This window comes from Echiichthys vipera, assembly GCF_963691815.1.
Source record: "Echiichthys vipera genome assembly, chromosome: 6".
NCBI lineage: Eukaryota > Metazoa > Chordata > Actinopteri > Perciformes > Trachinidae > Echiichthys > Echiichthys vipera.
The window spans coordinates 18,376,319-18,391,892 of NC_139831.1; the positions used below are offsets into that span (position 1 = coordinate 18,376,319).

At 40.9% G+C, this 15,574-nt stretch overlaps 1 protein-coding gene across 1 annotated transcript in view; it reads left to right on the forward strand.

Annotated features, from left to right (window-relative positions):
- Positions 1–5,946, forward strand: part of LOC310948487 (alpha-1A adrenergic receptor-like) — a 12,166-nt gene extending 6,220 nt beyond the window's left edge. The window contains exon 2 of the mRNA XM_083915631.1: positions 4,875–5,946. Within this exon, the coding sequence (XP_083771757.1) occupies positions 4,875–5,440 (566 nt within the window). The 3' untranslated portion in view covers positions 5,441–5,946. The remainder of the gene's footprint in view (positions 1–4,874) is intronic.
- The last annotated feature ends 9,628 nt before the right edge of the window (positions 5,947–15,574 follow it).

Genomic DNA, 15,574 nt, shown 5'->3' on the forward strand with positions numbered 1-15,574 from the left:
ACCGTGCCGCCCCTCTCTGATATCTCTGATCCAAACTCTGAGTCTCCTTTCACGCTTTTAACTTGGAGCAAAGTAAGGTATACAGACTTCAAGATTATACACATTACATCAATGTTATTTAATTAGTGTTGCTCCAGGCAAGTTTCCTTGGACAAAAAAAAAAATCTAAAATGTTACTCATAATCTCACTGAGTGTCCGTAAAGGTGACATATGTATACTTAAAATGCTTTCAGAACACATTCTTGTATCACATTATGAAAAATTGACAGCTTAATATCTTAACAGTACTTCCGAGCGCAGTGCAGAAATTTACCATAAAGGTTTTTTAGGTGTCCAGACGCAATGAAAACTGTCAAAGTCTCACAAAATGTTTACAGGCATTGTTCAGACGCAGACAAATTTATTGAAAACGTTTCCAAACATAAAATGATTTTCATGCTGGCAGATGTGATAAAGTGTGTGTGAAACATGCACAACATATTTGAATATTTCAATTTGAAGTCATAGAGCAGTCATGACAGAATACTTTTATGATCAATATTTTATACTGGTTTATAAGTCAAAGCCAAACTTAAATAATAAATAAATAAATCAGGATTAAATGATTATCAGACAATTCATTTCCTGTCCATCAACTAATTGTTTCAGTAATTGACTACATACATGTAAACAAAGACAAAAACACACACATCAAGATGGGAAAACATAAACGTATAAGCGTTAAAGCCTTTTGACAAAGTGTAGTTCTAAAATTCAGTGCAGCGACGTCTACATTTACTCTTCCATCTAAGCTGAAAATAATCCTCAGCGGAAATGCGTCTTATTTCATTGCCCACATTGTCCACAGCTCTTTAACACCCAGCGCAGACACTACTGTCCTGTGAAGGCCTTGCATTTAGCGACTGGTGCGAGCAGTGTGTCTGTGTGTGAGAGAAACTAACACTTTGAGGTGTTAACTAATTGTTTCCATGTAGAAGTGTTTTTGGAAGAGATACTGAGCGTGTGTGCATCTAACACGAATGTGTGGGGGTGTTTTGATTCTTTAAAACATGAGCTGACCTGCCCCTGTGCTCAGCAGGTAATTGAAATGGTTTTTGAAGGGGATAAATAATCAAAGTGCTAAGAGTCAATGCGATGGAGAAGAAAGGAGGTGGCAGATCTGAGCTGGAGGGGCCACAGGGCAGCTGGGGTGAAAGTGAAGGTCCCTGGGATGTCAACCCAATTTTCCAAAAATAGCTTCATGCTTTGGTTTCATTATAAGCAATCTGCTCGGGCAATAACTCCTGTCCTTTTAGATTAAGGTATAATCACGTTTATGGGTGTGTGTTATGAAACAGGATGTGCGTTTTTGGAGTACAGATTGTGTGTGTGTGTGTGTGTGTGTGTGTGTGTGTGTGTGTGTGTGTGTGTGTGTGTGTGTGTGTGTGTGTGTGTGTGCGTGCCTGCGTGTGTGCGTGCGTGCGTGCGTGCGTGCGTGTGTGTGCTCTACATGGCACCGAATAGGCATCACTTCTTCCAATTAGTGAGAATAACAGGATGCCTTGTTTTGTTAGGATGTTCCTGTGTTTCATAGTGAGGTGCGTGTGTGTGTGTTTGTGTAGGTGTGTAGGCGTGTGCCTGTCCAGAGGAAGGAGGTGCAAACATTTCTCTCAACAGAAAGGCAGAGACCATCATTATTAGCCCTCCCACAGTTATCATATACCATTGTCTTGCAGCCTTTCAACATAAACACTCTTCAGAAGACAAAAATGGCCCACGTTCACAGACAACTTAAACACACAAAACATGTACCACATCTGGCTACAGGAAGGTCTGTTGTCAACCTGATTTATTTCTGTGTTTCCTACACGTTTATTCTGCTTATATAGAAAGTACAGTGTCCCACCTTTTGGTTTCTGTCGGGGCCTCTGGATGTTTAGAGGGCCCTTCTTGGGAGGCCGACAGAGCCACACAGGTGACACTGAGAGGCTTATGAATGAAATGCAGAATCACAGAACATATACAGTATTTTTATCTCAAGCATCTCAACTATTGATTAAACCGAGACAGCCACAACATAAATTCCCGCATCTGCCCCCGACCAATGCATCAGTTCTGCCTTAGCCTCACCCTCACATACATGCTCATCAGTCTGTTATGTAAAAAGAAAAGAAAAAAGAAATAGACAGGTATACATAGTCATAGTATGGAATAAAGCTGAAACATAGATTAGACAGAAATTGACGAGACCATTTCAATACTCAGTCAATTTTCAAGTTAGAAAAAAGCTAAAATATTCTCAGGTACCAGCTTTTCAATTGTCACTGGGTTTGCTACTTTATCAGCTGTATATTATTGTGAACTGAATATATTTGGGTTTTTCACAGGACGAATTTTGCAGGGTGGTCTCATGCAGTTTTTTTACACATAGCAACAAAACGTAATGTGCAGTGATTCATGTGTGTTTCAGGTATTTATTGTATGTGTATGGTATGTATTTATGGCGTTTGACGTTGTTCATTTATCAAATAATAACAGGAAACATTTGATGGTTATAATATTACAAATGCAACGCTGAGCTTGTTTCTCTCTTTTTTGGGTTTTCTATATTTGTGATCTAATAGACCAGAATAAGAGAAAAGACTACTGTCAAAGACAGAAAGACAGACGAAGGGAGAGAAATGACAGAATTACCAAGTTTTAATTCCACCCCAGACAACTCTGGATCTCAATCACAGACATAAGTCACACGGTTATGTAATCACATTTAAATGTCCATCCAGAAGTGAAAAAAGCACATGAAAATACCAGCCTGTAAGAAGAGACCCATTCATCTAAAGTGCTGGAGGCCAAGACACATTCAGACAGCCGTCTGTAGTTTCAACTCTCAGTCTGGCAACCGAGACTCACACGCAAACACAGAGTGTATGCTGCCATTTAGGAGCCACTAAATGAAAGTGGGAAGGGGCATTTGCTTGTGTGCTTGTGTGCTTGTGTGCTTGTGTGCTTGTGTGCTTGTGTGCGTGTGTGCGTGTGTGCTTGTGCGCGCGCGTGTGTGTGTGTGTGTGTGTGTGTGTGTGTGTGTGTGTGTGTGTGTGTGTGTGTGTGTGTGTGTGTGTGTGTGTGTGTGTGTGTGTGTGTGTGTGTGTGTGTGTGTGTGTGTGTGTGTGTGTGTGTGTGTGTTTCTGTATAGTTGTAGGTTTGTCTACAGGTACTTGTGGCATCGAACCAAAACAATGCTGGAGATTTTGATTATTTCCAACTCACAACGAGGGCTCAGCTCCCTTCAGGCTGTTAGCATTATTTACAACCAAAAATGTATTATATATATATATATATATATATATATATATATATATATATTAACCCTTTGGCTACGTTTTATATAATATACAGTGTACGGCAAAATAATCTTTAAAGCGATTGATTATCCATGAAGAAGCAAGCTCTCTGCCTATAATATATTACCAGAGATAATTTCACACTTGAAAGCCTGACATTACAGTGCATCCTCTGTCTCTCCAGGAATGTGATATATATTTAAAAGTAAAGAAACATAGTTTTGCTCAAATCTGCCCCCACACACAATAGCACACAAAGTATTTCTTTCTTTCACTAATCTCACACTTGCTGTCTTTTTATCTTCAGGCTTTCACCTCATTAGCTTGATTCTTCCTCTGTTTAAGCTTGGCCACATGAGGGGAAAGGGCACCAAAAGGGTAGATTAAGGCAGTTTAACACAGGCCAAACTCAACTCATTACATGAGAAACCCACTCCAGGGTCTTATGTAATGTTGTCGTTTCCATCATTAGGATTGCAACTAATTGTGGAAAAAAAAAAATTGTTGAGTCATACAGACGACATAGCTCCCAAAATGCCCACGACTTAGGCTGTGTACTGTTGCCTTAGTGAGAAAAGGTGCGATTTTCATTTCAACACCCTTTGCTCAAAGTGAGGCACGTCTCAGAGTGCACCGATATACAAAAGGAAATTCAGGGTCATTCCCTCTCTGTATTATTATTAAAGTTCTCTTTGTGAATTGTGACAGTGTGGCTGCATTGGTTGAAAAGAGGAGCACTTTATATGCTTCTGAAGGCCTTTCTTTAATGATGAATAACACGTGGAATGGGCTGTCCTCTGTGTGCTTCACATCCTGTCTGCAGGCAGTCTGACTGTCAAGCCAAATGCTATTCTTTACCAGGGCTGCCATCTACTGGGTAAAATATAAACTGCAAGACTTGCAGTCAACGTATTACAGTATAAGCAGGGATGCATCACTCATTCATTGTGTCACAACAGCAACTCAGTTTTTAGTGCAAACATTTGCCTTATATTAAAATTATTCCAAAGACTTGCCCACATTAAGAGCTGTTTTCACATATGAACTCCGAACAATGTCTGATCAAGCACGGAATCAGGCGCGGCTATTGTCCGAAATGCAGCCGACAAAAGCAGATTGTCCGTGTCTGACGTGTTCTCACTTAGAAATATTCTGTCTGGACAAGGTGGGGCGGGGTAGTGAGTGCAGGAGGGAGGACGTGACACCACTACTGTCACATAGCCAGTTTGTAATTTGGACATAAACAACAGAGTGTCTTTCTTCTCTTCAATGAGACATTTTGGAAGGTGTCTTCATCTAAATCACCATTCTAGGGAGCTGGCAGGGTAATCTCAGTTTGATGTTCGATCCAATTGATGCAAACATTTGTGTTCTCACATACAGCTGTGCAGTATACATACAGCAATGTCTAGATAATTTAAGGTGCATTTGTGAAAGGCGCTTTAGACTTGTTCTCATGCTTCTAGTCTTTATGCTAAGCTATTGGGGTTTCTGTACAAAGCGCTGGTCAATGACAGTATTCCCATTTTCTCTCTCTATTCTTCCGTTTTCAGGATCTTTTAATGTGAACTTACGTCCACCTGATCTTCTCTTCAAAGTGATCTTCTGGCTGGGCTACTTCAACAGCTGCCTGAACCCAATTATCTACCCATGCTACAACCGCGAGTTCAAGCTGGCCTTCATCCGCATCCTACGATGCCAGTGTCACCAGCGCAATAATCCCGGATGGAGGGCCTACAACTACCGGTCCTCCAACTTAAGCTCCTCTGGACACTCACGCAAAGGCTCTACGGATCACAATTCCAGCTGCTTGAATGGCAGCCAGCGTACTATACCCTCCTCAGCCAGCCCGAGCCCCAGCTACCTGAGCAAGGGTCTCCCACCTTGCCCTGAAGGGGAAACATTATACATCTGGGGGGACACCACCCCGACTCCCTCGACACCCAACCTGCTGCCTGGCTGCCCAGCCGATTGCCAGCAGGGAGCTCCTAGAGGGGAAGTAAGAGGACGGAAACCAGCTGAGGAGACAACTGGCGGTATTTTCTCTTTCTCCTTTGGTAAGAATAGAGACACGGGAGGGATCAACAAAGACAGCATGGTGCCTGATGACAAGGTGTGACTCGTTCTTTCCTGACAGGGATTAAAGTCACAGAGCTTGGATGTAGGATTTCACAGGTTTGCCGCCCTCACTGTACATGGCCCCATGATCATTCATCAGTCAGTGGATTGTCGTTGTCATTAGTGGTCCGAGTAAGGTGAAAGTAACTGAGTATTGTCCTATGTTACTGTAACTGTGGTTGACATGGACAGGTTTCAGTGAACAGTGGGGGGTTCAAGACAGGTCATTAACATTACTGTTTGCCACCTTCTTTGATACACAAGTGCATGCATTTTGATAAAACGAAAAAGATATTTGAAGGAAAAAAAGGACACCTTTTCAGAAACCCAACTCAGCCTTCCCTTCAGTGAAAAATCTGTGTCTGGCCTGTAAAAAGAAAGACAAAGAACCATGTAAAATGTTTAATGAGACAAACAATCATATTTCTTTTGCAGTCACTTGATATCGTCATGGTATGTTGTGGAAATAAAGTATAACCTGGTTTATCTGCTGTGCGCACAATCATCAGATGCCGTCGTGTTTGTATATTTGATGTTTAAAACGTTTGCAATATCAATATTAATAATGTGATCGATACATGAATAAACATTAAAACGTTGATCAAATGTTGATTGAAGGCAAAGTCTCTCTCTGTAACTCTCCCCCTTTATATATGAACATAGATGGTTAAATCGATCTGATGGTTAAAGATCAGCACTGGATGTCGTTTGCTCTAAGTGCCAATGTGTCCTGAGTGAAGAAAAGGGCGCAGTTTTGCCTGTCTGAGGTAAAGAGCAAATATTACGCATTTCCAGAAAGCAGTGATAAATACGAGGGTTTATTGCTCATATAGAGAGGGCCCTTTGATCACAGCTCAGCTATAAGACATCTTACTGTATAGACCTACCTGTTCCCTTACCTCATGGCCCACTGACTCCTGGTACAGTACATAGCAGTTAATCATTTACCCTGATGGGCTTTGTTTTGACAATGAATCAATACTGGACATATGAACACACATTAACACAGACAAAGAGTCTTCATCACAGGACGCTTCTTTTGGTGACGGAACAGAAAGAGATTTAGATTTAAACTAGTGAGATCACACTGAAAGGATAGGCATCCACTCGTTGAACCCCATGGATTTATAGAGTGGCTGAGGTTCATGCTGCATCATGATTTCCATGCCAGGGAGTAACACCTCAGTTAACTACAGCCTGATTAACGACGACAGCGATTCTGCTTTATTTCCTAGCACCACTGTCAAAGTCTGTGTGCTGTGCCTGCTCCTGCCCATCCCCATCTTTGCCATCATGGGAAATCTTGTCATCGTGGCTGCAGTGGCACGTTTCCAAAGCCTCCAGACGCCCACCAATGCGTTTCTGGTCTCCCTGGCTGTGGCGGACTTCCTGGTTGCCGTGCTGGTGATGCCTTTCAGCCTGGTGCGTTCCATCGACAGCTGGCACTTCGGGCGCTGCTTCTGCCGAGCACACTTCTTCCTGGATGTCAACTTCTGTACGTGCTCCATATTTAATCTCAGCTGCGTGGCACTGGACCGATACATCGCAGTGTGTGACCCGCTGCACTACCCTGCCCGAATGTCCCCCAGACGCGTGGCCATGCTGCTACTGCTCTGCTGGGTTTTGCCTCTGGTCATCTCCTCTCTTTGCGTGTCCCTCGGTATGCACACTCAGTCGCTCTCACCCACAGGAACACAGGAGTCTCAGACCTGTCCGGCCACTTTTCATGTCCCCTACGCCTTTGCGTCCTCAGCTATCTCCTTCTTCATTCCCATGGGCTTCATACTGTTTGCCTATGGGAAAATCTTCATGGCTGCCCAGAGACAAGCAAGGATCCATGCAATCGATCACCAAACCGAGCAGCTTCAGATGAACCCCATGGGGACTCACTCCACCAGACGAGTCCGGGCTTACATGGAAAGATATTCTCTGAAGAAGGAAAGGAAGGCTGCAAAGACACTGGGTCTGATCATCGGGGTCTTCCTGTTCTGTTGGCTTCCTTTCTTCTGCGTGAACGTGGTCCATCCTCTGATGGGCTACAGCGTCAGCCCCCTGGTCCTGGAGGCCTCCATGTGGCTTGGATATGCCAACTCTTCTCTGAACCCTTTCCTGTATGCCTTATTCAACAAGAACTATCGTCATGTATTTAGAGCCATGTTACACTGTGGGATTTTGGGGAGGCAGTTAAGAGCATGTTTGGATTCCTCACTCTTTGGTAGGCAATCACATACTGTTGTTACCTTGGAGACGATTTCAAGGTGATCGTTTAGGCAATTAGGCAATTTCCTGTTAGGAGGGAGTTTTCGTCTGTTTTGTCATAGCCAATCAGTTGTGAGTTATTCAGCCGTCCCATAGATGAGAGCCGTGGTACAGCAGAGACCAAGACATCCCAACTTTTAGTATCTAGGCCTTGGCCCAGACCTTTTAAAGGTGCACTACTCAAAATACTGACGAAAAGCTGCCTCCATACAGTTCTCACCTACCATTCCCCATGACCCCAAATACAGACATGTTGGGGCAACCCTGGGCGCCAGATACCGACACACATTGCACTGACATGCATGCATGGTCCGACCGTCTATTGGAACAAACAACAGATTCTCAACACAGAGGGAGTGACTTCCTTCTCTGCTCAGGACGCCATTACTCGACCATACCTTTACACAGCAGATATTTGATTGCTTCTATATTTTTAATGCTCTCACCTATCTCAATATTGGCCAACATCATAGTTTGTTTTAACATTGATCCGTTCCACTCTTAAAACCTCGACAATACCAGTGTGTTGGCAGGCTGCACCAGCGTCAACTGAAAGCGACTAATTAATTAGGTTCAGGCGGATGTTGGTCTCCAGTGATTGGTCAGGGAAATCAAATCCCCCTCCCTCACAGAAATCAGTTATGCAGGCATTGTTAAACTGCAGATGGAGACAGAGCGTAGCAAGTTGACAATTCTGTCTGATATCAGGCAACTTTAAAAACACTGGATCCTGCATTTCCCATAATGCAATTTCAAAAACTATTTCATTAGACACAGGCAAAGGAGCCTGAATAGTTTAACCAAACTCATTTAACTTAATTCATATAATAAAATATGGCTTGTGGTATCGTTAACGTGTCAAAGAATGCTCACTTTGTTGTCATGGAAACTGTTGCTCTACATTCACTCTACCAATGGGACATGTGGTGGAGTGAGCGAGTAGTTCAGACCACTGACTTTAATTTCCTTTTGTGGCCAGGACAGAATAAATACAGTTATTCCCTTTCATTATTTTTTACTGTTTACTACAAGAGGCATTTTTTTCAGTAGGTGCACATAAGTCGAGGGAAAGATGAAATTTGAAAAAGTGGTTCATTTTTAGAGTTGAGGAGGAACACCTTGCTTTACCCTTCCTGCTTTCTGTTTTTTTTTTTTTGTATCAACCACAGTCTCAATATTTTTGTGTTCATTCTGCACCATTAACCTGTGTAACTTGTTTTAAGGACTGTGTCATAGCATAAAACTGAAATAAAATTGGATATCAAAATGATACCAAAGAAGATTTTTTTTTAATTCTCTCAAGCATAACAACTTTTATACAACACACACACACACACACACACACACACACACACACACACACATATATATATATATATATATATATATATAATTGAAATCTGATAAAACCGAGTTTCGACAAACAAACTGTAATACCAATAAATGTTAGAAGTGTTTGTAATTCGAATTAAAGTCACTGCTTAAAGTCAGTCAATGCTTCATTTTTTTAAGGAAGTTAACTCAATACCAGTGATGCACCGATCTAGTCACTTCAATCCTGTTTGCAACATCAGTTAGGGTTTTATATCACATTTAAAAATATCTCTTTGCAGTGCACTTTACATGGAACTGTTATTTATTTGTTTTTGCTAATGTACACATTGTTATTTGTTAATAAATAATATTAAGTACATCTGTGTTAATTTACCTTTTTTAACAAGGCTAAATGTTTATGTCAAGCCTGATGCCTTCACTCACATGGCAGTTATACGGTTAGTTTATTCAACAGTAGGATCGGATCGGTGTCGGGTATCGGCTGATACGCTCAGACCAGGTATCAGATTGGATCGGAAAAAACTGGATCGGTGCATCTCTACTCAATACCAGAAAACTATTTTACAGTGTATTGTCTACATTCACACATCCAGCTGTAGGCTAAGAAGAGAGAACTACACATATTATAATACATTAATTAATCGCCTTATTAAATAAGGCTTATTCATTATTCCTCGTTAAAAGGGGGCACCAACATCTTATATACAGGTAATGTGGACTAAGCCAGATGGAAACCTAGTCACCTGCAAGAATTAAAAGAAAACTTTTCTATCAGTTTCTCTTATCAATTAATTGTATCAATTATCTCAATCTCAATCTAAAAATGTTTGTTCTCGGACAACACCGACCTCAAAACTTTGCAAAACAGAATGAAAGCTTACAGACAACAGCTGAGTTTTGGGGGTTTTACTACAAAAACATGAATATATTTATAAACATAACATACATGATAGATTATAACTGGAAATTACACACATGAGAATAACACAGAAGATGAATGGGCATGGTAAAAGCTATGATAGGGAAATGCAATTTCTATTCACACCTTTATGGAAAGTAAAGTTTAATATCAAATAGCCAGAGGTCACCAGATCTGCTCATTAAAATACCAACGTCATCTCACCAACTCAGCTTTGTAGAAGGGGGATCCAAGAGGAAGGAGGTGTGTTTCACAGCTCCAGAGCCGTCGTCCAGACGTGCAGAACACCAGGTCTCTCCCGAGGTGCAGGGCTGGCAGAACCAGGTGGTCAGAGGATTCGTCAGAGGCAAAGGAGTGGACTGGCTGTCCAACAGAGCGGCACACGATAGGGGACGCTTCACCGTGGCAACGGATATTCAGCGTCAAGCGTCACTTTCGCTGCGAACCCTAAATCTTCAGCTTTAAGCGAAAAAAGAGTCTTTGAGTTTGGTGGATGAGAGATGGTCTCTTCTTGCAAGCTTTTGGTAAAATACAATCCTTGGTGGATCCTTAATGTCAATACTTACATGATCAGGTTTAATATCACCACATTTTGCAAACAACACACGTTTCTTTATAAATGAATAAAATACATATTATAACAGTTTATACTTCCTATAATAGTTTTCTTTAAGAACATATTAAAGGGTCTCTGGCCTTCTTCAGATGGTCTGTGGGTTGCTCGGAGTCATAAAAGTGTCACAGGTTTTCTGTGAGGAGCTGTGAAAAACACGCCCTATGGCCATAAAACGTATCTTGAGTCAGGTGGGGGGGTGGGGGGGGGGTGAAGTCTTTCTCCATTAATTAACAGATAAATTTAACTTTTTGGCAGTGTCTGTTTGTCTTACATAAATTAGTCTTACATGGTTCTTCATTAAATGACCTTGACGTCATTTTGTTCACTCATTAGTGTGTTTCAGCTTCACCTAAAAGGTCAAGGGATTATGAGAGTAGTGCAGGGAGGGAGAGAGATGAGATGTCTGATAAGGCACTTTCTACTTTCTGATCAGACTGGAATCTAGGGGCGTCATCACAAAATGTGTCCCCATTCTTTTGATGACGACATATGGGGCAATGTTTCCTACACAGCAGACACAGTTCCAGTTCACACAACAAATTAATCCAATATAATATAGAAGTCTTCACCTTCTCCTTATACCTTTTTCATTGAAACAGGAGCAGTATTTAATCCTTTGTTATTCAAAAAAACTGATTAGTGTAGCTTTGATCACTCTTAGAGTTATTAGATTAAATATATTTACAATAAAAACGTTAATCATGTCAGTCATCTGATATGGCTTTCAGTGCAAAATTAATCAGGAGTGTCTTAATGCTTCATTTTCTCGCATTCTTCTCACAGTGAATCAGCAGCTGGGACGAGCGCAGGTTTCTCCTTGAACACTGCAGGAACAACAAAATACAACATCACTGCTATTTTATACAACTTACACTTCTCTGTGCACTACACTTCAAACACCTGATTTCAAACAATAACACAATAAAGGTCCCTCTCCCTCTAGCGCGGGCACTTTGCAGGGACTGAAAGAGTGAAATATTAACAAGATCAAGTCTCCGTAGCTCTTACCTGGCTAAACAGGGAGGCCAGAGGGCAGCCCCAGCTCAGCAGAAAGTGTAGGGTCTCTGCTCTGAAGGCGAATGAATATCTTCCGGCTGGCTTCACATCCTTTCTTCTTCACTATATCAATGAGGCAGCGTGCCCTGTCTGCAATGGTCTGGTTCTCCTGAAGTATGGAGTCTTTCTCCCCATCATTCAAAACACCATCCTCTAAAAGGTCATCCAGCAGCTGACTAATCAGTTCTCTGGACACTCTCTTCACAAGTTCAGGCCTCAGTCTGGCAAGCTCCTTATCTAGAAAAATAAAGTGAAATCCAACTGAATTTTTCTGGCTCTTAGGTATTTCATAATGCACAGATATTGAAAACCTTTAGTTACACTTTAATACTGGTAAGGCCCATGTGTATTTGAATGATTGATTTTACTGTTTAATCACAATCTCAAGGTTGTGAATAATATAATACCATAAAATATTACAATGAATAAATGTTTGTGGTGTTAAACATTTTAACTGCATTTTTTAACAAACGCGGGAAAGACCTCATAGCACTTTCTTCTAAATACTCATACAATGTCTTACCATACATGGGCTGAATATCACCGGTGTTTTGATAGTCATCTGAAATAAAAGGCAGAAAACATATTTTAAAGAAAAATATACATATACACAAAATATGTGTATTTGGTTCATTTAGGTTTCATGTATCACAACACAAGATACTAACAAGCCATTTTAGATAAATAAGAGTGACACATAGTTTCCGTAAATAAAGATTATTTTATAATTACTAACCTTTTCGAATTGCACAGGTCCAGACTGGTGCAGATTCATGTGTAAGCGAGAGCTGGAAATTACTTTCTGGATTTTCAATGAACACTTCGAAGAAGTTTGGGTCCTTGCCTTCGTATATGAGCTTTAACTTCTGTAAAAGAAATATACAAAGGGAAAAGGAGTGGGATAAGATATTGTGCAAGGTCAGTTTTTTAAAATGTGATCTTTTATATGCAATTTGTCAAATAAGGTTAATCAAGATGTGTTGATATTAGAAGTTTTATCAAAGAGATTTTCAGGTAGGCAAATATGTTAGCATATTGCAATGCCATTAAAAGAAAAAAATGATCAGTATAATTTTAATTTTGTTATAACAACACGTTATTACGAAAAAAAACTTATCAGGTTAACTATATAATATTCATCTTGTTATAACGTGAAACATTTTTCAGCTTTAGAGGTGCTGGTCAGCAGATTCTGTTATCATTAGACTGGGAAAGGCCAGCTCTTTCCCCCTATTTCCAATCTTTATGCCTAACTAAACTAAGTTAAGATAATAAAAGCTAGACTAGGCTAAACTAAGTTAAGCTAAGATAAACTAAAATAAGCTAAGCTAAGTTAAGCTAATAAAAGCTAAACCAAGTTAAGATCAGATAAGCTGAGCTAAACTAAGTTAAGCTAAGGTAAGTAAAGATAAGCTAAGTGTCTCCTGACTGTAGCTTCATGTTATTCCATCTTATAATTTTTTTTTGAAAGATAGCTCAAAACTTACCTGGGGGTAAATTTCTGCCCTGTCCAAATCGGCTGTGAGGACAAAACGATCGTGCATTCTCAGGGACTTCTCTGGGTATGGCTTTTGAATCATTTCGTATCCACTGGATAATTCCTTATTTTTTATTGCCTGCAGGGAAAAAGACATCCTCAGCACAGAAGACAAGAGGGCAACAGCTGTCTGTGTTTTTAAATATGAATTAACATGATGATAGCAATAACCTGATGCAGAGCAGGGTCGCGTGGGATCAGATAAACATGGAGTGTGAGGAATGCTTTGTTGGTCTTGTATATTAACACTTTACAGTTAATTTTCACTGGAAAGCCGGCTCTCACCAGGACTCCTCTTGGAGAGAAAATTGGCTGGGACAACTTGACATGGGACAGTGTGACCCTGGACACCTGTTCCACAACGTCTCCACAGGTATCTATGTGTAGGACTGCAAACTTGCGTACAATTGTAGGGTTGTCTTCTGCACAAAAGAGAAGTGCATCATGTTTGTTTATATACTTACTATTAAACATTAATAAAGCTGTAACCTGTTTTTTATTACACAATGTTTGCTTGCCTGTGCAGATCCAGTGTGGCAGATAAGCTTCATCTAACTTTCCAGCAATGATCATGATGTCCAGTAGAGGACCTCCAGGAATGTACCGCAAGGTCTCCAGCCTCTCCATGTGTTCCTCCCAAGAGCCAAACCGGTACTTGAAGCTGACTTTTTCCTTACAAACCCAGCGCACTCCAGAGACACTGCATTCAAAGTTACCTGCTTCAGACTGTAGGCTATTTATAAAAAGGAAAAGTATTGTAAGTTTGGGTCTCCTTTGCACTGAAATATTGTTACAGAAAAAGGACTGACTTGTTTTTAATATATGAAACATTACAATGGACATTTTAATAATGCATGGGTATGATGAAACACTGAAAAATAGTTCCCTCTGTGAAAAAGTGTATTTGAAGATGTTTTACCTGTAAATTGGAGCGTCCTCTGCATCCACACAGTTTACTTCAGGCTCAAGTTGAATCCAGTCAGCCTCAGGGAATGTTTCACTTCCAGGCACCATCGTGGCAGGGTTGACAAGAATGTGTGGTTCAACTTCCTCCAAACCTCCATGGCTGCTGGCACTCCCCTGGGGCCTGTTTCACAAAGCAGGTTCAAAAAACTCTGAGTCTAACCCGGAACTCTGAGTTGATCTACTCTGAGATAGGAAACTCTGAGTTTTCGGTTCCAGAACAGCAGATTTGCGTTAGGTTGATCAACTCAGAGTAGTTTGACCTGGAGTTAAGCGCGTGCACCACAAGTAAAAAAAGACAGCATCAATGGAAACCTGATTCGACGAGTCACCATGGCAACGGGGAAGCGAAGGGCTACGCTACAACTGGAAATGGAAATATTAATGCAGGTTTACACCGCTGCAGCAGCAAAAGAGAGGGAGACGGTGCGGGAGAACATTGCGGCTCGGGTCAGTGCATAAGTTTAAATGTAGTCCAGTTGCAATCACAGTAATATCACAGGGGGAACTGCTTGAGTGGGAGCCTATTAGTTTATTTCATTTAAGTGCAACCCCGCGGGGGAGAAGCGCAGCTTAAGATGAAACATAAAAACATTTTTCAAACAGGTAAAACCTCAGCACAGTCTCATGGTGACGCCTCATTTTGAGCATGTTTTACATCGTAAAGTAAATATTACCGTAAGTGGCTGTTTTTTATACAACATATCAATGTTGTATAAAAAACTCCCATTTGCAAAAAAAACGCAGCGCAACACACAATATCTGCTGTGATATGAAAGCATGTCTGGTTGTTAATGTTGGAAATGTAAGGAGGGGTGAGATGGACTGTGACATGAAACGGTGTTGTGCCGTATTCAGCCCCCTCGCATTATAGGTGATATTCTGGATCAGAAGGCTATATAGGAGTAGTTTATATACCGGTAACCCAATTAAAAGCACACACTTTTGAACCTATGAATTGCAAGAAAAGCTGGAATTATATTTAGAAACGCTGAGTCAAATACATTCAACTTGCTCAAAAGATCCATTTCATTAATTTTGTAATTATGGCTGCAGCATATTAAGGATGTCTATGCGCGGTCTGATAATCATCTCCCGACGAATATTTAATTCTCTTTGCGAAATGCGTCACCTTCATTCACGGGATCGTTATCAAAATGACACGCCATGGTAGTGTAAATATTCACCACCTAATATAACTTCTATTGTAGGCCTACTGAATGACTTTTATACGTTGTATACAAAAACTCCCGTTTGCAAAAAAACGCAGCGCAACACACAATATCTGCTGTGATATGAAACGGTACCGCTCAAAAAGAGAAATGCCTGGAAATGCAAGAACATCTATAATCAATAGTCTGATAATCATCTCCCGACAAATATTTAATTCTCTGCGCAGTAATGCTGCAGCTTCATCCACGGGATTGTTATCAGAAGGACACGCCATGGT